The sequence below is a fragment of the Scyliorhinus torazame genome, chromosome 5 (genome assembly GCF_047496885.1).
Source record: "Scyliorhinus torazame isolate Kashiwa2021f chromosome 5, sScyTor2.1, whole genome shotgun sequence".
Classification (NCBI taxonomy): Eukaryota; Metazoa; Chordata; class Chondrichthyes; order Carcharhiniformes; family Scyliorhinidae; genus Scyliorhinus; species Scyliorhinus torazame.
Window position 1 is genome coordinate 319,703,702 of NC_092711.1, and position 25,048 is coordinate 319,728,749.

General features: G+C 48.1%; 1 protein-coding gene across 4 annotated transcripts in view; it reads left to right on the top strand.

The window, feature by feature from the left end:
- LOC140421311 (proto-oncogene DBL-like) overlaps nt 1-25,048 on the top strand; it is a 261,868-nt gene that overhangs the window by 129,109 nt on the left and 107,711 nt on the right. For all 4 annotated transcript variants that reach the window (XM_072505953.1, XM_072505952.1, XM_072505956.1 and 1 more), the window contains 3 exons: nt 2,590-2,704; nt 9,086-9,205; nt 16,851-17,042. In XM_072505953.1, coding sequence (XP_072362054.1) covers nt 2,590-2,704; nt 9,086-9,205; nt 16,851-17,042 — 427 coding nt within the window. The remainder of the gene's footprint in view (nt 1-2,589; nt 2,705-9,085; nt 9,206-16,850; nt 17,043-25,048) is intronic.

Below are 25,048 nucleotides of genomic sequence, written 5' to 3' on the forward strand. Positions count from 1 at the left end.
AACAACCAGCAGGGCCGGGATCCTCCCTTCTGGGGATTCAGTCCCCACGCCGGCGGGAAAAACGACGGCAACGGCTCCGGCATCAACGGCCCCCCCCAAGGTGAGGGATTCTCACCTTTTTATGGGGATAGGCGGTGCTGGAGGGGTTGGCGCCGCTCCAGCTGGCGCCGAAGGGCCGGTGTGATTCCGTGCAAGCGCAGGCCGGCCGGCGCATGTGGGGGGGTTCTCTTCTCCGCGCCAGCCCCCGGGCAATATGGTGGAGCCTTACAGGGGCCCGGCGCGTAAGAAAGAAGTCCCCCCACGGAACAAGCCCGCCTGCAGATCAGTAGGTCCCAATCGCGGGCCAGCCCACCGTGCCCCCCGCCCCCCCCCCCCCCCAGGAGCGCCACCGCGCACTCACCTGCCAGGTCCAGCCGTGCGTGTGGTGAATAATTCACGTCAGTGGGACTGGCCAAAAATGGACGGCCGCTCGGCCCATCGGGGCCCGGAGAGTTGCCGGGGCGGCCCGTTCCTGCTTCGGGGCGGCGGGGTGGAATTCGCGCCTGCCCCCGGGGATTCTCCGACCCGGCCCAGATTTTCCCAATATTTCACCAGAATGAGAGCGAGGCTGTCGCTAGTGCCCTGAATCCCGACCTCCTACATATTTCGACTGCAGCCCTACACAAGGATCTTCCGGATGCCCAAACCACCCTGACATCCTCTCCGTATTTGCCACCCAATAAATCTGACTCGGCAACGGCAGGCCCCCTGTCTGCCGGTCCCTCTGATGGACCGTTCTCCGAATCCTCGCCACTTTGCCCGCCCAAATAAAGGACAAAATCAATTTCTCAACTCCCCCAAAAAGCACTTCGGAAGTAAAACTGGCAGACACTAGAAGAGGAACAGAAATCTTGGTAAAATATCCCATCGTGACTGACTGAATCCTGCCAGCCAAGGTCAGAGGGCAAGGGGGGCTGGAATTGACAATGCACTAGTCCAGGGTGACATGGTGATTAGCACTGCTGCCTCACAGCTCCAGGGTCCCAGGTTCAATTCCGACCTTGGGTCACTGTCTGTGCGGAGTCTGCACGTTCTCCCCGTGTGTGCGTGGGTTTCCTCCGGGTGCTCCGGTTTCCTCCCACAGTCCAAAGATGTGAGGGTTAGGTGGATTGATCATGCTAAATTGTCCTTAGTGTCCAAAGATGTGCAGGTTAGGTGGGGTTATGGGGTTGCAGGGTTAGGATGTGCCTAGGTAGGGTTCTCTTTCAGGGGGGTCAGTGCAGATTTGATGGGCCAAATGGCCTCCTTCTGCACTGTAAGAATTCAATGGTTCATGTTTCTGTGTAACAGGAGGAAACCATTCAGCCTCTCAACTTGTTCTTCCATTCAATGAAATCACAGCTGATTCATAGCTCCATCCATACAACATGACTCCAAATCCTTTAATCCTTGTCCAGCAACAAATGATTAGTCTGAGAATTAAGATTATGAATTGGCACTTCTTCCCCTTTGACTCCTCAAAGACCTGGCTCAGATTTTAAGGTTTCAACCCCTTGGCCCAGACTCCTCCACCAGCCGAAAATATTCCCATCCATCTCCCCTATCGATTCCTTTCAAATCCTAAATATATTCATCAAATCGCCCCTTCACCTTTTATAATCCAGTCAAACATTTTATTGATCATTCCTTGGTGTGGTTCAAATATGAAAATGCTTTATTAAAGAAGAAAATCCCCGAAACAAACAATGTTTTGCTCATTTCTGCTCGAGCCCATTAAGGACCAGAATGGTAATTTGTGTGTGGAGCCAGCGGACCTAGGGGGGGACATGATTGAGATGTATCAAATTGTGAGAGGCATAGACAGAGTCGACAGGAAGAAACTATTCCCTTGATGGGGGGATCAATGACCAGGGGGCAGAGATTTAAGGTAAGGGTCAGGAGGTTTAGAGGGGATGTGAGGAAAAACCTTTTTCACCTGAAGGGTGGTGGGAATCTGGAACTCGCTGCCTGAAAGGGGGGTGGAGGCAGAGATCCACATAACACTTGAGAAGTATTTAGTTATGGGCGGCACGTTAGCACAGTGGTTAGCACTGTTGCTTCACAGCCCCAGGGTCCCAGGTTCGAATCCTGGCTTGGGACACTGTCTGTGCAGAGTCTGCACGTTCTCCCCGTGTCTGCGTGGGTTTCCTACGGGTGCTCCGGTTTCCTCCCACAAGTCCCGAAGGTCCACAAGTGCTGTTAGGTGAATTGGATATTCTGAATTCCCCCTCCGTGTACCCGAACAGTCGCCGGAGTGTGGCGACTAGGGGCTTTTCACAGTAACTTTGTTGCAGTGTTAATAAAGCCTAATTGTGACACTGATAAAGATTATTATTATTGTGATTGTTTGAAATTTGGCATTCTTGTGTTTGTCCTGATGAGTGGAAGACGAAAAGATTCAGCAGCATGTCTCTCTTTTCAGCAATCTTCGAGAATGGAATTGAAAGATACGTTAGAGCCTCACATAAGTTAGAGCAACACCAGCACTGATTGGTTGGGTTTCTCTCTAACTGAGACCGAGTCACTTGAGGCAGATTTATTATCTTGTTGTACCTCTGTCTCCGCACACAGGCTCCTCGCCCAGTTGCACGAGATGGAAACGGCTTTCGACGGCTTTTGGGAAAAGCATCTGCTTAAACTTGAACAATGCCTCCAGCTCTGGAGATTTGAACACGCTTTCGAAGAGGTAATTATTTGCCTGACCCTATTGCTCCATTAACAGAATTGATCAAGATGTGACACTCATCGATACGTTTCCCCAAAATTCCACGGGTTCATTCCTCTGTTGAAGATATCCGCTGAAGCTCAGTGGGCACCTTGCACCTCTCGTGAGTCAGAAGGTTTATGAGGTCAAATACCACCCAAAAGATGTGAGCACACATTCAGCCCAGTGCTGAGGGAGTGCTGCACATCTGGAGGTGCTGTTTATCAGGCTCTATTCGGAGACATGGATAGAGCAGGGACAGGAATGGTTGTTGCAGGTGCCGGGGTTTAGATATTTCAGTAAGCTCAGGGAAGGTGGTAAAAGAGGGGGACGGGTGGCATTGTTAGTCAAGGACAGTATTACGGTGGCAGAAAGGACGTTTGATGAGGACTCGTCTACTGAGGTAGTATGGGCTGAGGTTAGAAATAGGAATGGAGAGGTCACCCTGTTAGGGGTTTTCTATAGGCCTCTGAAAAATTCCAGAGATGTAGAAGAAAGGATTGCAAAGATGGGGCGAAATTCTCCGGAAACGGCGCGATGTCCGCCGACAGCGCCCAAAACGGCGCAAATCAGACGGGCATCGCTCCGCCCCAAAGGTGCGGAATGCTCCGCATCTTTGGGGGCCGAGCCCCAACCTTAAGGGGCTAGGTCGGCGCCGGACGAATTTCCGCCCCGCCAGCTGGCGGAAACGGCCTTTGGTGCCCCGCCAGCTGGCGCGGAAATGACATCTCCGGGCGGCGCATGCGCAGTGGAGGGAGTCTCTTCCGCCTCCGTCATGGTGGAGACCGTGGCGGAGGCGGAAGGGAAAGAGTGCCCCCACGGCACAGGCCCGCCCGCGGATCGTTGGGCCCCGATCGCGGGCCAGGCCACCATGGGGGCACCCCCCAGGGCCAGATCGCCCCGCGCCCCCGGAGCCCGCCCGCGCCGCCTTGTCCCACCGGTAAGGTAGGTGGTTTAATTTACGCCGGCGGGACAGGCATTTTAGCGGCGGGACTTCGGCCCACCCGGGCCAGAGAATCGCGCGGGGGGGGCCCGCCAAACGGCGCGGCGCAATTCCCGCCCCCGCCGAATCTCCGGTGCCGGAGACTTCGGCAACCGGCGGGGGTGGGATTCACGCCAACCCCCGGCGATTCTCCGACCCGGCGGGGGGTCGGAGAATCTCGCCCCTGATTCTGGATAGGAGCGAAAGCAACAGGGTAGTTGTTATGGGGGACTTTAACTTTCCAAATATTGACTGGTAACTCTATAGTTCAAGTACTTTAGATGGGTCTGTTTTTGTCCAATGTGTGCAGGAGGGTTTCCTGACACAGTATGTAGATAGGCCAACGAGAGGCGAGGCCATATTGGATTTGGTACTGGGTAATAGAACATAGAACGATACAGCGCAGTACAGGCCCTTCGGCCCACGATGTTGCACCGAAACAAAAGCCATCTAACCTACACTATGCCATTATCATCCATATGTTTATCCAATAAACTTTTAAATGCCCTCAATGTTGGCGAGTTCACTACTGTAGCAGGTAGGGCATTCCACGGCCTCACTACTCTTTGCGTAAAGAACCTACCTCGGACATCTGTCCTATATCTATTACCCCTCAGTTTAAAGCTATGTCCCCTCGTGCCAGCCATTTCCATCCGCGGGAGAAGGCTCTCACTGTCCACCCTATCCAATCCCCTGATCATTTTGTAATGAACCAGGACAGGTGTTAGATTTGGAGGTAGGTGAGCACTTTGGTGATAGTGACCACAATTCGATTAAGCTTACTTTAGTGATGGAAAGGGATAGGTATATACCGCAGGGCAAGAGTTATATCTGGGGGAAAGGCAATTATGATGCGATGAGGCAAGACTTAGGATGCATCGGATGGAGAGGAAAACTGCAGGGGATGGGCACAATGGAAATGTGGAGCTTGTTCAAGGAACAGCTACTGCGTGTCCTTGATAAGTATGTACCCATCAGGCAGGGAGAAAGTGGTCGAGCAAGGGAACCGTGGTTTACTAAGGCAGTCGAAACACTTGTCAAGAGGAAGAAGGAGGCTTATGTAAAGATGAGACATGAAGGTTCAGTTAGAGCGCTCGAGAGTTACAAGTTATCTAGGAAGGACCTAAAGAGAGAGCTAAGAAGAGCCAGGTGGGGACATGAGAAGTCTTTGGCAGGTAGGATCAAGGATAACCCTAAAGCTTTCTATAGATATGTCAGGAATAAACGAATGACTAGGGTAAGAGTAGGGCCGGTCAAGGGCAGTAGTGGGAAGTTGTACTTGGAGTCCGAGGAGATAGGAGAGGTGCTAAATGAATATTTTTTGTCAGTATTCACACAGGAAAAAGACAGTGTTGTCGAGGAGAATACTGCGATTCAGGCTACTGGACTAGAAGGGCTTGAGGTTCATAAGGAGGAGGTGTTAGCAATTCTGGAAAGTGTGAAAATAGATAAGTCCCATGGGCCGGATGGGATTTATCCTAGGATTCTCTGGGAAGCTAGGGAGGAGATTGCTGAGCCTTTGGCTTTGATCTTTAAGTCATCTTTGTCTCCAGGAATAGTGCCAGAAGACTGGAGGATAGCAAATGTCCCCTTGTTCAAGAAGGGGAGTAGAGACAACCCCGGTAACTATATACCAGTGAGCCTTACTTCTGTTGTGGGCAAAATCTTGGAAAGGTTTATAAGAGATAGGATGTATAATCACCTGGAAAGGAATAATTTGATTAGAGAGCGTCAACACAGTTTTGTGAAAGGTAGGTCATGCCTCACAAACCTTATTGAGTTCTTTGAGAAGGTGACCAAACAGGTGGATGAGTATAAAGCAGTTGATGTGGTTTTCAGTAAAGTGTTTGATAAGGTTCCCCACGGTAGGCTACTGCAAAAAATACGGAGGTATGGGATTCAGGGTGATTTAGCAGTTTGGATCAGAAATTGGCTAGCTGGAAGAAGACAAAGGGTGGTGGTTGATGGGAAGTGTTCAGACTGGAGTCCAGTTACTAATGGTGTACCACAAGGATCTGTTTTGGGGCCACTGCTGTTTGTCATTTTTATAAATGACCTGGAGGAGGGCGTAGAAGGATGGGTGAGTAAATTTGCAGATGACACGAAAGTCGGTGGAGTTGTGGACAGTGCGGAAGGATGTTACAAGTTACAGAGGGACATAGATAAGCTGCAGCGCTGGGCTGAGAGGTGGCAAATGGAGTTTAATGCAGAAAAATGTGAGGTGATTCATTTTGGAAGGAATAACAGGAAGACAGAGTACTGGGCTAATGGTAAGATTCTTGGCAGTGTGGATGAGCAGAGAGATCTCGGTGTCCATGTACATAGATCCCTGAAAGTTGCCACCCAGGTTGAGAGGGTTGTTAAGAAGGCGTACGGTGTGTTAGCTTTTATTGGTAGAGGGATTGAGTTTCGGAGCCATGAGGTCATGTTGCAGCTGTACAAAACTCTGGTGCGGCCGCATTTGGAGTATTGCGTGCATTTCTGGTCGCCGCATTATAGGAAGGATGTGGAAGCATTGGAAAGGGTGCAGAGGAGATTTACCAGAATGTTGCCTGGTATGGAGGGACGATCTTATGAGCAAAGGCTGAGGGACTTGAGGCTGTTTTCGTTAGAGAGAAGAAGGTTAAGAGGTGACTTAATTGAGGCATACAAGATGATCAGAGGATTGGATAGGGTGGACAGTGAGAGCCTTTTTCCTCGGATGGTGATGTCTAGCACGAGGGGATATAGCTTTAAATTGAGGGGAGATAGATATAGGACAGATGTCAGAGGTAGGTTCCTTACTCAGAGAGTAGTAGGGGCGTGGAATGCCCTGCCTGCAACAGTAGTGGACTCGCCAACTCTAAGGACATTCAAATGGTCATTGGATAGACATATGGACGATAAGGGAATAGTGTAGATGGGCTTTAGAGTCGGCGGAACATCGAGGGCCGAAGGGCCTGTACTGCGCTGTAATGTTCTATGTTCTATTTACCCTCTCAGTTGAATGTGAAATATCCTCTGGCAATATCTGCATAAGAGCAACGGAATCCTCCCCCTTGTCCTTCAACCAACATCACTAAAAAAACAGATAATCTGATTGGTAACTCTTTGCTGTGTAAAGGGCCTTGCTGTGTGCAATTAGTTGCCACGTCCTCCAATGTTATAACAGTTACTCTTTTTGATCGTAACGGTTAAGTAAAGCCTTTCAATTAACCTCCCTATTTTTAAGTGACTGTAGAAGAAGGCAGGAAAATAGCTGGCGAGGGTTTTTTTTTAAGTAGTAGGTTTTCTTATCGAATAGAGAGAGGGATGGCAGGGCAGCTCTGCCAGGAGTTCCATCCTGTTGTATGTGGGAACTTCCAGGCATTTTCTGTGTGTAGGGAGTGTCATCAACTGCAGCAGCTGGAGCCCCGGGTTTCGGAGAGATAGCTGATGTCATCACGGTGTATCCTCCAGGCTCAGAGCTTTATAATCGCACGTTTATAGATCGAGCTTAATAATCTGCAGGGAGAGAGGGAGATTACCAGACAATCAAGAAGAAACAGGCAGGTCGTACAGGGCCCCCCTGAGGGCAAATCACTCTCCAGCCAGTATTTGGTTCTTATTAGCTTGTGGAGCAGGCTCGAGAGGCTGAATGGCCTGCTCTTGCTCTTTATCTGCTAAAGACTACACTTTGCTCTTGACTCCTGAGCAGCACAAAGAACTATAAAAGTAACATTAACATCCTGCAAGAACCTCTGTTGCGTTTTGTCAAGTTTTTCGGAGTATCTTTTCCCCCTTTTCTGCTTCCTCGGTTGTCCTTCTGTTGGCTGTTTCTCCCAGGAGATTACACAGAGGTGGAGGAGCCAAGATGTGTCTCGGCACGAGGCACCCTGAGTGTGGGGAAGGCCTGATGGGCCAGATTTCCTCTTCCTGCCTGTAGAATTGTAGTAAGTTTATGGCATAGAAAGAGGCCATTGTGCCTGAACCTGCCGGAAATTGACCCGCCCAACCCAGTCCCACTTTCCAGCATTTGGTCCGTAGTCTGTAGGTTGCAGGACTTCAGGGGCGAAATTCTCCGGTATCGGCGCGATGTCCGCCGACCGGCGCCCAAAACGGCGCAAATCAGTCGGGCATCGCGCCGCCCCAAAGGTGCGGAATGCTCCGCATCTTTGAGGGCCGGGCCCCAACATTGAGGGGCTAGGCCCGCGCCGGACTAATTTCCTCCCCGCCAGCTGGCGGAAAAGGCCATTGGTGCCTCGCCAGCTGGCGCGGAAATGACATCTCCGGGCGGCGCATGCGCGGGAGCGTTAGCGGCCGCTGACGACAATCCCGCGCATGCGCAGTGGAGGGAGTCTCTTCCGTCTCCACCATGGTGGAGACCGTGGCGGAGGCGGAAGGGAAAGCGTGCCCCCACAGCACAGACCCACCCGCGGATCGGTGGGCCCCGATCGCGGTCAGGCCACCTTGGGGGCACCCCCCGGGGTCAGATTGCCCCGCGCCCCCCCCAGGACCCCGGAGCCCTTTGCGCCGCCCTGTCCCGCCGGTAAGGTAGGTGGTTTACTCTACGCCGGCGGGACAGGCATTTTAGCAGCGGGACTTCGGCCCATCCGGGCCGGAGAATCGCGGGGGGGGGGGGGGGCCAACCGGCGTGGCGCGAACTTCCTCTACACCTCTCAGTATCCTCCCATTTGTCCTCATTTGACCTCCCCTGATGCATCACTCCACATTTTTCTAGGTTGAATTCCATTTGCCACTTTACTGCCCAGCTGGCCAATCCATTGATATCTTCATCCAGCACACAGCCCTCCTCCATCTTATCAACCACATGGCCAATTTGTGTGTCATCTGCAAACTTCTTGATCATTCCCACTACATTTACACCACATCGATAATATATACCACAGGGCAGCATGGCGGCGCAGTGGTTAGCACTGCTGCCTCACGGCGCCGAGGTCCCAGGCTCGATCCCGGCTGTCCGTGTGGAGTTTGCACATTCTCCCCGTGTCTGCGTGGGTTTCGCCCCCACAACCCAAAGATGTGAAGGGTAGGTGGATTGGCCGCGCTAAATTGCCCCTTAATTGAGACAAAAAAGAATTGGGTACTCTGAATTTATGCCACAAAAAGTAGACAACCTAGTACTGAGTCCTGCGGAACCCCACTGGAAACTACCTTCCAGACACAAAAACATTTGTTTCCTGCCACTGAGCCTGTTGTATAAGTTGGTAAAACAGCCCTACTGCTATAAAGTAGCACATCCACTAACTCACCATGATACAAGGTGACCTGGTGTATACCAATGGGAAACATTTGAAGTTAACTATTTAAGAATAGTGAATAAATCTCTCGTACTCTTTTGCAACAATTTTCACAGGTCACCTTGGTTTTTGAGTGTGTTCAGTTTTAATTTGCTTCTGCAGGTAAAGGCAGCCTTGGATTACTTGGCATCGGAGGAAGGATACATCCCAGCAACTGGTGACAGTGTAACTCACTCCGAACAAGCTCTTCGTGAATTGAGTAACCTTGAGGAACAATCTCAGGTAAAGGGATAATAGCAGGGCCATGGTTCAACTGAACAGAATCAAACTCCATAATTATTACTGAATAGAAATTAATGAGATTTCAGATAATGTACAGCACCGAGACAGACTATTCGGCCCATCCAGCCTATGCTGGCTTTTCATATTTCCCACGGACGTCCTCCCACCGAACCCTATTGTTTACATGGGTGGAGATTGCAAAATCCTGCAGTATAGGGGCTGGTTTAGCTCACTGGGCTAAATCGCTGGCTTTTAAAGCAGACCAAGGCAGGCCAGCAGCATGGTTCAATTCTCGTACCAGCCTCCCCGAACAGGCGCCGGAATGTGGCGACTAGGGGCTTTTCACAGTAACTTCATTGCAGCCTACTCGTGACAATAAGTCATTTTCATATAGATGGATCTGGGCGTTCTGGTACATGAATTGCAAAGAGTTAGTATGTAGGTACAGCAAGTGATTAGAAGACAAATGGAATGATTGCGTTTATTGCAAGGGCAATGGAATATAGAAATGGAGAAGTTCTGCTACAATTTTACAAGGCATTGGTGAGACCACATCTGGAGTACTGTGTACAGTTTTGGTCTCCTAACTAAAGAAAGGATACAATAGCATTGGAAGCAGCTCAGAGAAGGTTCACGAGATCCATATCCTGGAATGAAGGTGTTGTCTTCTGAGCACCTTACCGAAGCTCACACCTCCACCCCATCCCTGTAACCAGCCTACCCTTTTTTTGGACACTAAAGGGCAATTTAGCATGGCCAGTCCACCTAACCTGCACATCTTTGGACTGTGGGAGGAAACCGGAGCACCCGGAGGAAACCCACGCAGACACGGGGAGAACGTGCAGACTCCGCACGGACAGTGACCCATGCCGGGAATCAGAGGGAAAGTAGAGTTGAGGCCACAATCCAATCTGCCATGGTCTTATCAAATGGCAGAGCAGACGCGAGGGGACAAATTTCCTACTCTTGCTCCTAATTTGTACATCTGTACGTCCATATCCCTCTGACCCCCTTCATGTCGAAGAGTCTATGAAATACATCAGCACTTGCTGTTTCAACCTCTCCATATGGCACCAAGTTCCACATCCTCATTATTCTTCAGAATTCCTCCAAAATTCTTTATTTGATCTATTTTATTTTTTTTGGCTATTTTCCATTTACCCCCTCAAGCCCTTGTTCTGGACTCGGGCAGATAGGAAAACTGTTCCTTCAAATTCACCCCATTGAATTTCTTTAACTGATCTCCTCTTAATCTCTACTTCAGATAAACAAAAACTGCCGTGATGCTCTAATTTAACCGCAGTTTATTCATTCCTGTATTTATGCCCCTATTTATAAAACCCCAATTTCCATTTTTGTGGCCTTTTTCTACAGGCATGCCTGAATTTGAGTTCCAGGGTCTCTCAGCTTATCCAAACCCTTCAGTGTCTTTGTGTTAAGCATTATTACAATTCTGTGTTAAATTGCATCGGCCAAATTTTCTCCTTCTGCAAGTCAGTTTGCAAAATCTTCTAGTTACTGTTGGTTTCAAACTTTCGATTTTTCATTCTGATACATTGATCTTAAATTTTGGGGTTTTGTTTAATTGTTCACTGGATTGGGCATCGCTGCTGAGGCCAGCATTTATTGCCCATCCATTACAGCCCTTGAGAAGGTGCTGGAGAGCTGCCTTATTGAACAGCCACAATCTATGTGGCGTAGGTACACCCACAGTGCTGTTCGGGGGGGGATTTCCAGGATTGTGATGTCGTGAAAGAATGACGATGTATTTCCAAGTCAGGATGGGGCCTGCAGCGACAGTGAAGGAACTGTCTGTCAATCAGCTTTCAATTCATTCAGCTACATCTCTCCGACACCAAACAGAACCATCCAGAAATCTGTATTCAGTATATTGATTACATTCCCCCTAATTATCCAGCTGATTGTTTCTTTATTTCAGATCCCCTTGTGATCTGAATTGGTTTCGGTAGGTGAGATTGCTACTTTTCTCTTGATGCAGTTATGCACAGTGGTCTTTCACACCTGCTCACCAAATTGGTGAGTAAAACAGGATAATAACCTCAATACCAATCGATTGCTATTGGTTGATATCAAGTGCATTGCTTCGCCAGAATTGGGGCGATGGAAGTGATTGAACAATAACTTCCGAAAGAGAATTGGATAAATACTTGAAGGGGAAAAGATTTTAAGGGCAACAGGGAAAGATCAGGGAAGTGAGTCAAGTTGGATGACTCTTTGAAAGAGCCGGTGGAGGCACATAAGATGGGGGGGGGGGGGGGGCATGCACCTCGCTAGCAGTAGGATTATCTGCTCCTGCTGCAGTCAATGGAAATTCCCATTGAAGCCCTCCCGATGCCGCCAGGAAACCCTCGGGCGGACGTGCGCTGCCGGTGGGACCAGGGAACCCCGCCACCAGCGAACGACCTGAGAATTCTGTCCATAGAAGCAGGAGGAGGCCATTCGGCCCTTCGAGCCTGCTCCATCATTCATTCGGATCATCCAACTCAGTATCCTGTTCCTGCTTTACGCCCATATTCCTTGATCCCTTTAGCCCCAAGAGCTATACCTAGCTCCTCGAAAACTCACAATGTTTTGGCCTCAACTACTTTCTGTGGCAGCAAATACCACAGGCTCACCACTCTCTGGGTGAAGAAGTTTAAGTTCAACCAATTTCGAAATGACTGTGGCCCCTGGTTCTGGCCTCCCTCACCACCAGGAACATCCTTTTCCAGTCCTGTTAAAACTTTATAGGTTTCTATGAGATCACCCTCTCGTTCTTCTGAACTCCAGCAAATAAAATCATAACGATTTAATCTCTCCTCCTACGTCAATCCTGCCATCCCAGGAATCAGTCTGGTAAACCTTCTTTGCATGCCCTCCATAGCAAGGATATGGAGATGCACCCGGTGTTGGACTGGGTGGAGCACAGTAAGAATTCTTACAACACCAGGTTTAATCTGGTGTTGTAAGACTCCATAGCAAGAACAGAAAGGTGGGTTGAAGTGTGTCTACTTCAATGCAAGGAGCATCGGGAATAAGGTAAGTTAACTTGGAGCGTGGATCGGTACTTGGGACTACGATGTTGTGGCCATTACGGAGACATGGTTAGAACAGGGACAGGAATGGTTGTTGGAAGTTCCAGGATATAGATGTTTCAGTAAATGTAGGGAAGGTGGTAAAAGAGGTGGAGGAGTAGCATTGTTAATCAAGGATAGTTTAACGGCTGCAGAAAGACAGTTCGAGGGGGATCTACCTACTGAGGTAATATGGGTTGAAGTTAGAAATAGGAAAGGAGCAGTCACATTGTTAAGAGTTTGCTATAGGCCCCCAAATAGTAATAGAGATGTGGAGGAAGAAATTGCAAAACAGATTATGGATAGGTGTGGAGGTCTCAGGGTAGTTGTCATGGGTGACTTTAACTTTCCAAATATTGATTGGAACCTCTATAGGTCGAACAGTTCGGATGGGGCAGTTTTTGCACAGTGTGTGCAGGAGGGTTTCCTGACACAATATGTGGGTAGGTCGACAAGAGGGGGGGCCACATTGGATTTGGTACTGGGCAATGAACCGGGCCAAGTGTTAGATTTGTTTGTGGGAGAGCACTTTGGAGATAGTGACCACAATTCGGTGTCTTTCACTATTGCAATGGAGAGGGATAGGACCATATGGCAGGGCAAGGTTTATAATTGGGGGAGGGGTAATTATGATGCGATAAGGCAAGAATTAGGGAGCATAAGGTGGGAACAGAAATTGTCAGGGAAAGGCAGAAATGAAAAGTGGAGCTTGTTCAAGGAACAAATACTGTGTGTCCTTGATAGGTATGTCCCTGTCAGGCAGGGAGGAAGTGGCCATGTGAGGGAACCATGGTTCACAAAAGAGGTTGAATGTCTTGTCAAGAGGAAAAAAGAAGAGTATGTAAGGATGAGAAAACAAGATTCAGTTGGGTCGCTTGAGGGTTACAAAGTAGCAAGGAATGAGCCAAAAAAAGAGGGCTTAGGAGAGCTAGGAGGGGGCATGAGAAGTCCTTGGCGGGTCAGATCAAGGAAAACCCCAAAGCTTTTTACTCTTATGTGAGAAATAAAAGAATGACCAGGGTGAGGGTAGGGCCGGTCAAGGACAGTAGTGGGAACTTGTGCATGGAGTCAGAAGAAATAGGAGATGCGTTGAATGAATACTTTTCTTCAGTGTTCACCAAGGAGAGGGGCCATGCTTTTGAGGATGAGAGTGTGATACAGGTGGGTAGGCTGGAGGAGGTAGATGTTCTGAGGAAGGATGTATTAGCAATTTTGAAAAACCTGAGGGTCGACAAGTCCCCGGGCCCAGATGGGATATATCCAAGGATTCTTTGGGAGGCAGGGGATGAGATTGCAGAGCCTTTGGCTTTGATCTTTGGGTTCTCACTGTCCACAGGGATAGTACCAGAGGACTGGAGAGTGGCGAATGTTGTTCCTCTGTTCAAGAAAGGGAATAGGAATGACCCTGGTAATTATAGGCCAGTTAGTCTTACTTCGGCGGTTGGTAAGTTAATGGAAAAGGTCCTGAAGGATAGGATTTATAACCATTTGGAAAGATGCAGCTTAATCCGGGATAGTCAACACGGATTCGTGAAGGGTAAGTCTTGCCTCACAAATTTGATTGAATTCTTTGAGGAGGTAACTCAGTGTGTAGATGAAGGTAGAGCAGTTGATGTCGTATACATGGATTTTAGTAAGGCATTTGATAAGGTTCCCCATGGTCGGCTCATGAAGAAAGTAAGGAGGTGTGGGATAGAGGGAAATTTGGCCAATTGGATAAGTAACTGGCTAACACATAGAAGACAGAGGATGGTGGTGGATGGAAAATTTTCAGACTGGAGACCAGTTACCAGCGGTGTACCATAGGGATCAGTGCTGGGTCCTCTGCTATTTGTGATTTTTATCAATGACTTGGAGGAGGGGGCTGAAGGGTGGGTCAGTAAATTTGCTGATGACACCAAGATTGGTGGCGTAGTGGATGAGGTGGAGGGCTGTTGTAGGCTGCAAAGAGACATTGATAGGATGCAGAGCTGGGCCGAAAAATGGCAGATGGAGTTTAACCCTGATAAGTGCGAGGTGATTCATTTTGGTAGAAAAAATTTGAATGCGGATTACAGGGTCAACGGCAGGGTTCTGAGGAATGTGGAGGAACAGAGAGATCTTGGGGTTCATGTCCACAGATCTCTGAAGGTTGCCACTCAAGTGGATAGAGCCGTGAAGAAGGCCTATAGTGTGTTAGCGTTTATTAACAAGGGGCTTGAGTTTAAGAGCCGCGGGGTTATGCTGCAACTGTACATGACCCTGGTGAGACCACATTTGGAGTATTGTGTGCAGTTCTGGTCACCTCATTATAGGAAGGATGTGGAAGCATTGGAAAGGGTGCAAAGGAGATTTACCATGATGCTGCGTGGTTTGCAGGATAGGTCTTATGAGGAAAGGTTGAGGGAGCTAGGGCTTTTCTCTTTGGAGATGAGGAGGATGAGAGGCGACTTAATAGAGGTTTATAAGATGGTGAGGGGGATAGATAGAGTGAATGTTCAGAGACTATTTCCTCGGGTGGATGTAGCTGTTACAAGGGGGCATAACTATAAGATTCAGGGTGGGAGATATAGGAGGGATGTCCGAGGTAGGCTCTTTACTCAGAGAGTGGTTAGGGTGTGGAATGGACTGCCTGCTGTGATAGTGGAGTCAGACACTTGAGGACTTTCAAGCGGTTATTGGATAGGCACATGGATCACACCAGAATGATAGCGAGTGGGATAGCTTGATCTTGGTTTTGGACAATGCTCGGCACAACATCAAGGGCCGAAGGGCCTGTTCTGTGCTGTACTAGTCTATGTTCTATGTTCTAAGAACATCCTTCCTCAGATAAGGAGACAAAGCAGCACACAATATTCCAGATGTGGTCTCACCAAGGCCCCGTATAATTGCAGCAAGACATCCCTGCTTCTGTACGCGAATCCTCTCGCTATGAAGGCCAACATAACATTTTCCTCCTTTACCACCTGCTGCACCTGCATGCTCACCTTCAGTGACTGGTGTCCGAGGACACCCTGGTCTCGTTGCCTGTTCCCCTCTCTGAATGTATAGCCATTCAGATAATAGTCTGCCTTCCCGTTTTAACTACCAAAGTGGATAATCTGACCTTTTTCCACATTATACTGCATCTGCCATGCATTTGCCCACTCAATGAACATGTCTTAACCATACTGAAGCATCTCTAAATCGCTGGCTTTGAAAGCAGACCAAGGCAGGCCAGCAGCACGGTTCAATTCCCGTAACAGCCTCCCCGATCAGGTGCTGGAATGTGGCGACTAGGGGCTTTTCACAGTAACTTCATTTGAAGCCTACTTGTGACAATAAACGATTTTCATTTCATTTCATTTCATTTCCACTCACCCGCCTAACCAGCTTTGTGTCATCCAGAAATTTGGAGATAATGCATTTAATTCCCTCGTCCAAATCATTTATATATATTGTGAATATCTGTGTTCCTAATACTGATCCCTGTGGTACCCCATTAGTCACTGCCTGCCATTTGGAAAAATACCTGTTTATTCCTACTCTTTGTTTTCTGTCTGCCAACCAGTTTTCCATCCATCTCAATACACTACCCCCAATCCCATGCGCTTTAATTTTACAGTCTAATCTCTTATGTGGGACTTTGTCAAAAATCTTCTGAAAATCTAAATACACCACATCCACTAGCTCCCCCTTGTCAACTCTACTACATCCTCGAAGAATTCCGGTAAGATTTGTCAAGTATGATTTCCCTTTCGTAAATCCATGCTGACTCTGTCCGACCCTGCCACTGTTTTCCACGTGCCCTGCTATTAAATCTTTTATAATGGATTCTTGCATTTTCCCCACTACTGCCGTCAGGCTTACAGGCTTTTAATTCCCTGCTTTCTCTCTACCTCCCTTTTTAAATAGTTGGTTACATTAGCTAACCTCCAATCTGTAGGAACTGTTCCAGAGTCCATGGAATCTTGGAAGATGACCACCAATGCATCCATTATTTCTGAGCCACTTCCTAATGTACTCTGGGATATAGATTATCAGGCCCTGCGGATTTATCGGCCTTCAATCCCATCAATTTCCCCAACACCATTTCACTACTAACACTGTTTTCCTTCAGTTCCTCCCTCTCACTAAACCCTGAGTTCCCCAACAATTCTGTATCTTATTTGTCTCCTCCCTTGTGGAGTCAGAAGCAAAGTATGTGTTTCGTTGGTCAGTCATTTCTTTGTCCCCTCATAAAAATTGCCCTGTTTCTGACTGTAAGGGACCTACATTTGTCTTCACCAATCCATTTCTCTTCACAAACCTATAGAAAGCTTTCAGTCAGTTTATATGTTCGCCGTGGGTTGTGGGATTTTGGAACTCTCGGCCTCAGAAGGCAATGAAAGCGGGATCATTAAATATTTTTAATGGCTAGATTCTTGTTAGGCAAAGGAATCAAAGGTTATCTGGGATTGGATGGGGACGTAGAACTTGAAACACCAACCATGATCTTATCAAATGGCGGAGCAGGCTCGAGGGGCCAAATGGCCTCCTCCTGCTCCTATTTCGTATGTCCTTGTGCTTTCGATGCTCTCACATGAAAAGTGAATGGAATGTGTTCTTCACAGGAATTAATCGGGAATGCGCAGGATCTGGTCTCACAGGCCAACCAGCAGATATCCAATCACCATTACGCAGAGGATTTAATCGATGAGAAATGCAAAGAACTCCGCCACTTCTGTGACGACTTAGTTGATGAAATGAGGAGCAAATACATCACCCTGAACAAATCAGTGGAACTGCACACCCAATTGCAGCAGGTAAGCTGTCTCGGAGTTTTACCTATTGTAGCATTAGCTTGCCTGCGCCGACATTCAAATCTATTGGTACTGGTGCAAAAGGTGAAGTCACACGGGATCAGAGGTGAGAAGGTAAAATGGATACGGAACTGGCTTGGTCACAGGAGGCAAAGGGCAGCAGTAGGAGGGTGTTTTTCTGAATGGAAGATTGTGACTAGTGGTGTTGCGCAGGGATCGGTGCTGGGGCCTCTGTTGTTTGTAGTATTCATGAACGATTTGGAGGAAAGTGTAGCTGGTCTGATTAGTAAGTTCGCAGGTGACACCAAGGTTGTTGGAGTGGCAGATAATGTTGAGGATTGTCAGAGGATACAGCAGGACATAGATAGGTTGTAGACTTGGGCAGAGAAATGGCAAATGGAGTTTAATCCGGACAAGTGTGAGGTAATGCATTTTGGTAGGACTAACATAGAGGGGAAACATACCGTAAATGGCAAAGCTCTTCGGAATATAGAAAGACAGAGATCTGGGTGTGCAGGCCCATAGGGGCTAGATTCTCCGTCCCGCCGCTCCACATTTCTGCTTTATCCCACCGGCGGGATGCTCCGTTTCGCCGGCCGGTCAATGGGGTTTCCCATTGTGGGGCAGCCCCATGCCGTCAGGAAACCCCCGGGCTGCCGGCAAAACGGAGCATCCCGCCGGCAGAGAATCCAGCCCCAGATCTTTGAAGGTGGCAACACGAGTGGACAAGGTAGTCAAGAAAATATACGGAATGCTTGCCTTCATTGGATGGAGCATCGAGTATAAAATCTATCTGGCAAGTCATGCTACGGTTATGTAGAACCTTGGTAAGGCCGAACTTGGAATATTGCGCACAATCTGGTCGCCACACTACCAGAAGGATGTGGAGGATTTGGAGAGGGTGCAGAGGAGGTTTACCAGGATGTTGACTGGTCTGGAGGGTGTTAGCTATGTGGAGAGGCTGGGTAGACTGACTGTTTTCATTGGAAAGACGGAGGTTGAGGGGTGACCTGATAGAGGTCTACAAGATTATGAAGGGCATGGATAGAGTGGATGGGCAGGCACTCTTTCCCAGGAGGGAGGGGTCAGTCACCAGGGGGCATAGGTTTAAGGTCCGTGGGGCAAAGTTTAGAGGAGATGTGCAAGGCAGTTTTTTTAAGCAGAGGGTGGTGACTGCCTGGAACTCGATGCCTGGGGAGGTTGTGGACGCAGATACATTAACAGCGTTCAAAATGCATCTAGACAAACACATGGATAGGATGGGTATAGCGGGATACGGCACAAGGAAGTGCTGAGGGTTTTGGCAAAGATTGGTATCATGACCGGTACAGGCTTGGAGGGCCGAAGGGCCTGTTCCTGTAATGTATTGTTCTTTGTTCATTCTTTATTGAGTACCAGTAAGTCTACGTGTATGGTAATAGAAAAGCAATAGTTGTAGGAGATTCAATGGTTAGTGGAATAGATAGGAGATTCTGTGGTCGCGAGCGAGACTCCCGGAAGGTATGTTGCCTCCCGGGTGCCAGGGCCAGGGATGTCTCGGATCGTGTCTTCAGGATCCTTAAGGGGGAGGGTGAGCAGCCAGAAGTCGTGGTGCACATTGGTACCAACGACATAGGTAGGAAAAGGGGTGTGGAGGTAATAAACAAGTTTAGGGAGTTAGGCTGGAAGTTAAAAGCCAGGACAGACAGAGTTGTCATCTCTGGTTTGTTGCCGGTGCCACGTGATAGCGAGGCTAGGAATAGGGAGAGAGTGCAGTTGAACACGTGGCTGCAGGAATGGTGTAGGAGGGAGGGCTTCAGGTATTTGGATAATTGGAGCGCATTCTGGGGAAGGTGGGACCTGTACAAGCAGGACGGGTTGCATCTGAACCAGAGGGGCACCAATATCCTGGGAGGGAGGTTTTCTAGTACTCTTTGGGAGGGTTTAAACTAATTTGGCAGGGGAATGGGAACCGGATTTGTAGTCCAGCAACTAAGGTAGCCGATATTCAGGACGCCAAAGCGTGTAATGAGGCAGTGGGGAAGGGAACACTGACAAAGGAGACTACTTGCAGGCACGGAGATGGGTTGAAGTGTGTATACTTCAACGCAAGAAGCATCAGGAATAAGGTGGGTGAACTTAAGGCATGGATCGGTACTTGGGACTACGATGTGGTGGCCATCACGGAAACTTGGATAGAAGAGGGGCAGAAATGGTTGTTGGAGGTCCCTGGTTATAGATGTTTCAATAAGATTAGGGAGGGTGGTAAAAGAGGTGGGGGGGTGGCATTGTTAATTAGAGATAGTATAACAGCTGCAGAAAGGCAGTTCGAGGAGTATCACCCTATTGAGGTAGTATGGGTTGAAGTCAGAAATAGGAAAGGAGCAGTCACCTTGTTAGGAGTTTTCTATAGGCCCCCCAATAGTAGCAGAGATGTGGAGGAACAGATTGGGAAACAGATTTTAGAAAGGTGCAGAAGTCATAGGGTAGTAGTCATGGGCGACTTTAACTTCCCAAATATTGAGTGGAAACTCTTTAGATCAAATAGTTTGGATGGGGTGGTGTTTGTGCAGTGTGTCCAGGAAGCTTTTCTACCACAGTATGTAGATTGTCCGACCAGAGGAGGGACAATATTGGATTTAGTACTGGGTAATGAGCCAGGGCAAGTGATAGATTTGTTAGTGGGGGAGCATTTTGGAGATAGTGACCACAATTCTGTGACTTTCACTTTAGTAATGGAGAGGGATAGGTATGTGCAACAGGGCAAGGTTTACAATTGGGGGAAGGGTAAATACGATGTTGTCAGACAAGAATTGAAGTGCATAAGTTGGGAACATAGGCTGGCAGGGAAGGACACAAGTGAAATGTGGAACTTGTTCAAGGAACAGGTGCTACGTGTCCTTGATATGTATGTCCTGTCAGGCAGGGAAGAGATGGTTGAGTGAGGGAACCATGGTTGACAAGAGAGGTTGAATGTCTTGTTAAGAGGAAAAAGGTGACTTATGTAAGGCTGAGGAAACAAGGTTCAGACAGGGCATTGGAGGGATACAAGATAGCCAGGAGGGAACTGAAGAAAGAGATTAGGAGAGCTAAGAGAGGGCATGAACAATCTTTGGCGGGTAGGATCAAGGAAAACCCCAAGGCCTTTTACACATATGTGAGAAATATGAGAATGACTAGAGCGAGGGTAGGTCCGATCAAGGACAGTAGCGGGAGATTGTGTATTGAGTCTGAAGAGATAGGAGAGGTCTTGAACGAGTACTTTTCTTCTGTATTTACAAATGAGAGGGGCGATATTGTTGGAGAGGACAGTGTGAAACAGATTGGTAAGCTCGAGGAAATACTTGTTAGGAAGGAAGATGTGTTGGGCATTTTGAAAAACTTGAGGATAGACAAGTCCCCCGGGCCTGACGGGATATATCCAAGGATTCTATGGGAAGCAAAAGATGAAATTGCAGAGCCGTTGGCAATGATCTTTTCGTCCTCACTGTCAACAGGGATGGTACCAGGGGATTGGAGAGTGGCGAATGTCGTGCCCCTGTTCAAAAAAGGGACTAGGGATAACCCTGGGAATTACAGGCCAGTTAGTCTTACTTCAGTGGTAGGCAAAGTAATGGAAAGGGTACTGAAGGATAGGATTTCTGCGCATCTGGAAAGACACTGCTTGATTAGGGATAGTCAGCACGGATTTGTGAGGGGTAGGTCTTGCCTTACAAATCTTATTGAATTCTTTGAGGAGGTGACCAAGCATGTGGATGAAGGTAAAGCAGTGGATGTAGTGTACATGGATTTTAGTAAGGCATTTGATAAAGTTCCCCATGGTAGGCTTATGCAGAAAGTAAGGAGGCATGGGATAGTGGGAAATTTGGCCAGTTGGATAACGAACTGGCTAACCGATAGAAGTCAGAGAGTGGTGGTGGATGGCAAATATTCAGCCTGGATCCCAGTTACCAGTGGCGTACCGCAGGGATCAGTTCTGGGTCCTCTGCTGTTTGTGATTTTCATTAATGACTTGGATGAGGGAGTTGAAGGGTGGGTCAGTAAATTTGCAGACGATACGAAGATTGGTGGAGTTGTGGATAGTAAGGAGGGCTGTTGTCGGCTGCAAAGAGACATAGATAGGATGCAGAGCTGGGCTGAGAAGTGGCAGATGGAGTTTAACCCTGAAAAGTGTGAGGTTGTCCATTTTGGAAGGACAAATATGAATGCGGAATACAGGGTTAACGGTAGAGTTCTTGGCAATGTGGAGGAGCAGAGAGATCTTGGGGTCTATGTTCATACATCTTTGAAAGTTGCCACTCAAGTGGATAGAGCTGTGAAGAAGGCCTATGGTGTGCTCGCGTTCATTAACAGAGGGATTGAATTTAAGAGCCATGAGGTGATGATGCAGCTGTACAAAACTTTGGTAAAGCCACATTTGGAGTACTGTGTACAGTTCTGGTCACCTCATTTTAGGAAGGATGTGGAAGCTTTGGAAAAGGTGCAAAGAAGATTTACCAGGATGTTGCCTGGAATGGAGAGTAGGTCTTACGAGGAAAGTTTGAGGGTGCTAGGCCTTTTCTCATTAGAACGGAGAAGGATGAGGGGCGACTTGATAGAGGTTTATAAGATGATCAGGGGAATAGATAGAATAGACAGTCAGAGACTTTTTCCCCGGGTGGAACACACCATTACAAGGGGACATAAATTTAAGGTGAAAGGTGGAAGATATAGGAGGGATATCAGAGGTAGGTTCTTTACCCAGAGAGTAGTGGGGGCATGGAATGCACTGCCTGTGGAAGTAGTTGAGTCGGAAACATTAGGGACCTTCAAGCAGCTATTGGATAGGTACATGGATTACAGCAATATGATAGTGTAGATTTATTTGTTCTCAAGGGCAGCACGGTAGCATTGTGGATAGCACAATTGCTTCGCAGCTCCAGGGTCCCAGGTTCGATTCCGGCTTGGGTCGCTGTCTGTGCGGAGTCTGCACGTCCTCCCCGTGTCTGCGTGGGTTTCCTCCGGGTGCTCCGGTTTCCTCCCACAGTCCAAAGATGTGCGGGTTAGGTGAATTGGCCAATGATAAATTGCCCTTAATGTCCAAATTGCCCTTGGTGTTGGGTGGAGGTGTTGACTTTGGGTAGGGTGCTCTTTCCAAGAGCCGGTGCAGACTCAAAGGGCCGTATGGCCTCCTTCTGCACTGTAAATTCAATGATAATCTATGATAAATACATCGTGGGCCAAAGGGCCTGTTCTGTGCTGTATTTTCTATGTTCTATGTTCTATGACTACGTAGGAGAGCCGAGTTCAGACCTCAGCTTCAGCCAGTATCTGCAATCGGACCAGGAGCACAGCGACAGGAATTGGCAGTTAAGCCCAATCACTCGTGTCCTTTAGAGAAGGAAATCTGCCATCCTTACCCGGTCTGGCCTACATGTGACTCCACCCCACAGCAAAGTGGTTGACTCCTAAATACCCTGTGAAATGGTCCAGCAAACCACTCCATTGTATCCAACCAGTAAAAAGTCTCAAAGGAATGACACCGGATGGACAACCCAGCTTCGGACTTGGTAATGGAAATTAAATTGGCAAACCCAACCCTGCCGACCCTGCAAAGTCCTCCTTACTAACATTTCGGAGCTTGTGCTAAAATCGAGAGAGCTGTCTCACAAACTAGTCAAGCAACAGTCTGACACAGTCATAACCATAGAACCATACAATACAGACAATGTCCCAGGCACCGCGATCACCATTCCTGAGTATGTCCGGTCTCACCGGCAGGACAGACCCAGCAGAGGTGGCGGCACAGCGGTCTACAGTCGGCAGGGAGTTGCACTGTGACATCAGTGCTGGACCCCATGAAGTCTCATGGCTTCAGGTTAAACCCGGGCAAGAAAGCCTCCAGCTGATTACCACATACTCCCTCAGCTGATGAATCAGTTACTTCTCCATGTTGATCACCACTTGGAGGGAGCACTGAGCAAGACACAGAATGTACTCTGGGTGGGGAACTTCAATGTCCATCATCAAGAGTGGCTCAGTTGCACCATTACTGACTGAGCTGGCCGGGTCCTAAAGGACAGAGCTTCTAGACGGGTCTAGACAAGGGGTCAACATTGGTTCAATGAATAATGCAGCAGAACATGCCAGGAACAACGCTAGGTGTACCTAAAAATGAGGTGTCAACCTGGTGAAGCTACAACAGAGGTAGGTAAGGTACAGCTTCTTCCCCGCTGTTACCAGACTCCTAAATGACCCTCACGGACTGATCTGATCTCTCCACACATCTTCTCCACTGAGCAGTACTACACCCCGTATGCTTCACCCGATGCCTGTGTCTATGTAGTTACATTGTGTATTTATGTATGTTTTTTTAATCATGTATAGAATGATCTGCCTGGACTGTACGCAGAACAATACTTTTCACTGTACCTCGGTACATGTGACAATAAAACAAATTCAATCCAATAAAGGCACCCCTAATCCAGGATGACCATTGCCTTCTTTCCCCTTTGAGGGGGAGGAACTGACTGGTGGTGATTTAACCACACCTCAGGCGAGGGGCAGGGTTGAGAAGGCGGGGCCTTCATGAATAACCTCAGCCGATTCGGGAAATGGACCCACGCTGCTGGCCTCTCCCTCCATCACAAACCAGCTGTCTAGCCAAGTGAGCTAAACTGGCTCCTTGACCACTTCTATGAGAAACATACATTAGTTCTGGCTTCACAAATGAAGACACAAATAAGATACCGGAAATGTTAGAGAATGCTGGATTTAGTGAGAGGGAGATCAATATTAGTCGAGAAATGGTGTTGGGTAAATTGATGGATTGAAGGCTGATAAATCCCCAGGGCCTGATAATCTGCATCCTAGAGTTCTTAAGGACGTGGGTATAGAAATAATGGATGAATTGGTGGTCATCTTCCAGAATTCTATAGACTATGGAACAGTTCCTACAGATTGGAGGGCAGCTAATACAAACCCGCTATTCAAAAAGGGAGGTGGACAGGAATCAGGGAATTATAGACCAGTAAGCCTGAAAATTATAGAATCCATTGTCAAAGATATTATAACAGAGCATTTACAAAACAGTGGCAGGATCGGACAGAGTCAGCATGGATTTACGAAAGGGAAATCACGCTTCAGAAATCCACTGGAATTCTTCAAGGATGTAACTAAAAGAGTTGACAAGGCGGAGCCAGTGAATGTGGTTTATTTGGACTTTCAGAAGGCTTTTGACAAAGTCCCGCGTAAGAGATTAGTGTGTAAAATTAAAGCACATGGGATTGAGGGTAGTGTATTGGGATGGATATAAAACAGGTCGGCAGACAGGAAACAAAGAGTAGGAATTAACGGGGCTTTTTCAAATTGGCAGGCAGCGGCGAGTGGGGTACCGCAGGGATCGGTGCTGGGACACCAGCTATTCACGATATATATTAATGATTTAGATGAGGGAACAAAATGTAATATCTCCAAATTTGCAGATGGCACCATATTGGACAGGAGGGTGAGCTGTGAGGAGGATGCAGAGATCCTTCAGTTTGATTTGGACCAGTTGAGTGAGTGGGAAAGTGAATGCAGTTTAATTTGCAGAATGTCCACTTTGGGAGCAAAAACAGGAAGGCAGACTATTATCTGAATGGCCATAAATTAGGAGAGAGGAATGTGCAGCAAGTCCTGGGTGCCCTCGTACACCAGTCACTGAAGGTAAGCATGCAGGTGCAGCAAGTGGTAAAGAAGGCAAATGGTGTGTTGGCCTTCATTGCGAGAGGTTTCGAGTATAGCAGCAGGGATGTGTTGCTGCAATTGTACAGGGCCTTGGTGAGGCCACACCTGGAGTATTGTGAGCAGTTTTGGTCTCATTATCTGAGGAAGGATGTTCTTGCTCTAGAGGGAGTGCAGCGAAGGTTCACCAGACTCAATCCAGGGACTGACGTTTGAGGAGAGATTGAGTTGGTTCGAATTGTATTCGCTGGAGTTCAGAAGAACGAAGGGGAATTTCATAGAAACCTATATGTTGTTAGCAGGTCGAGACAGGGTAGATGCAAGAA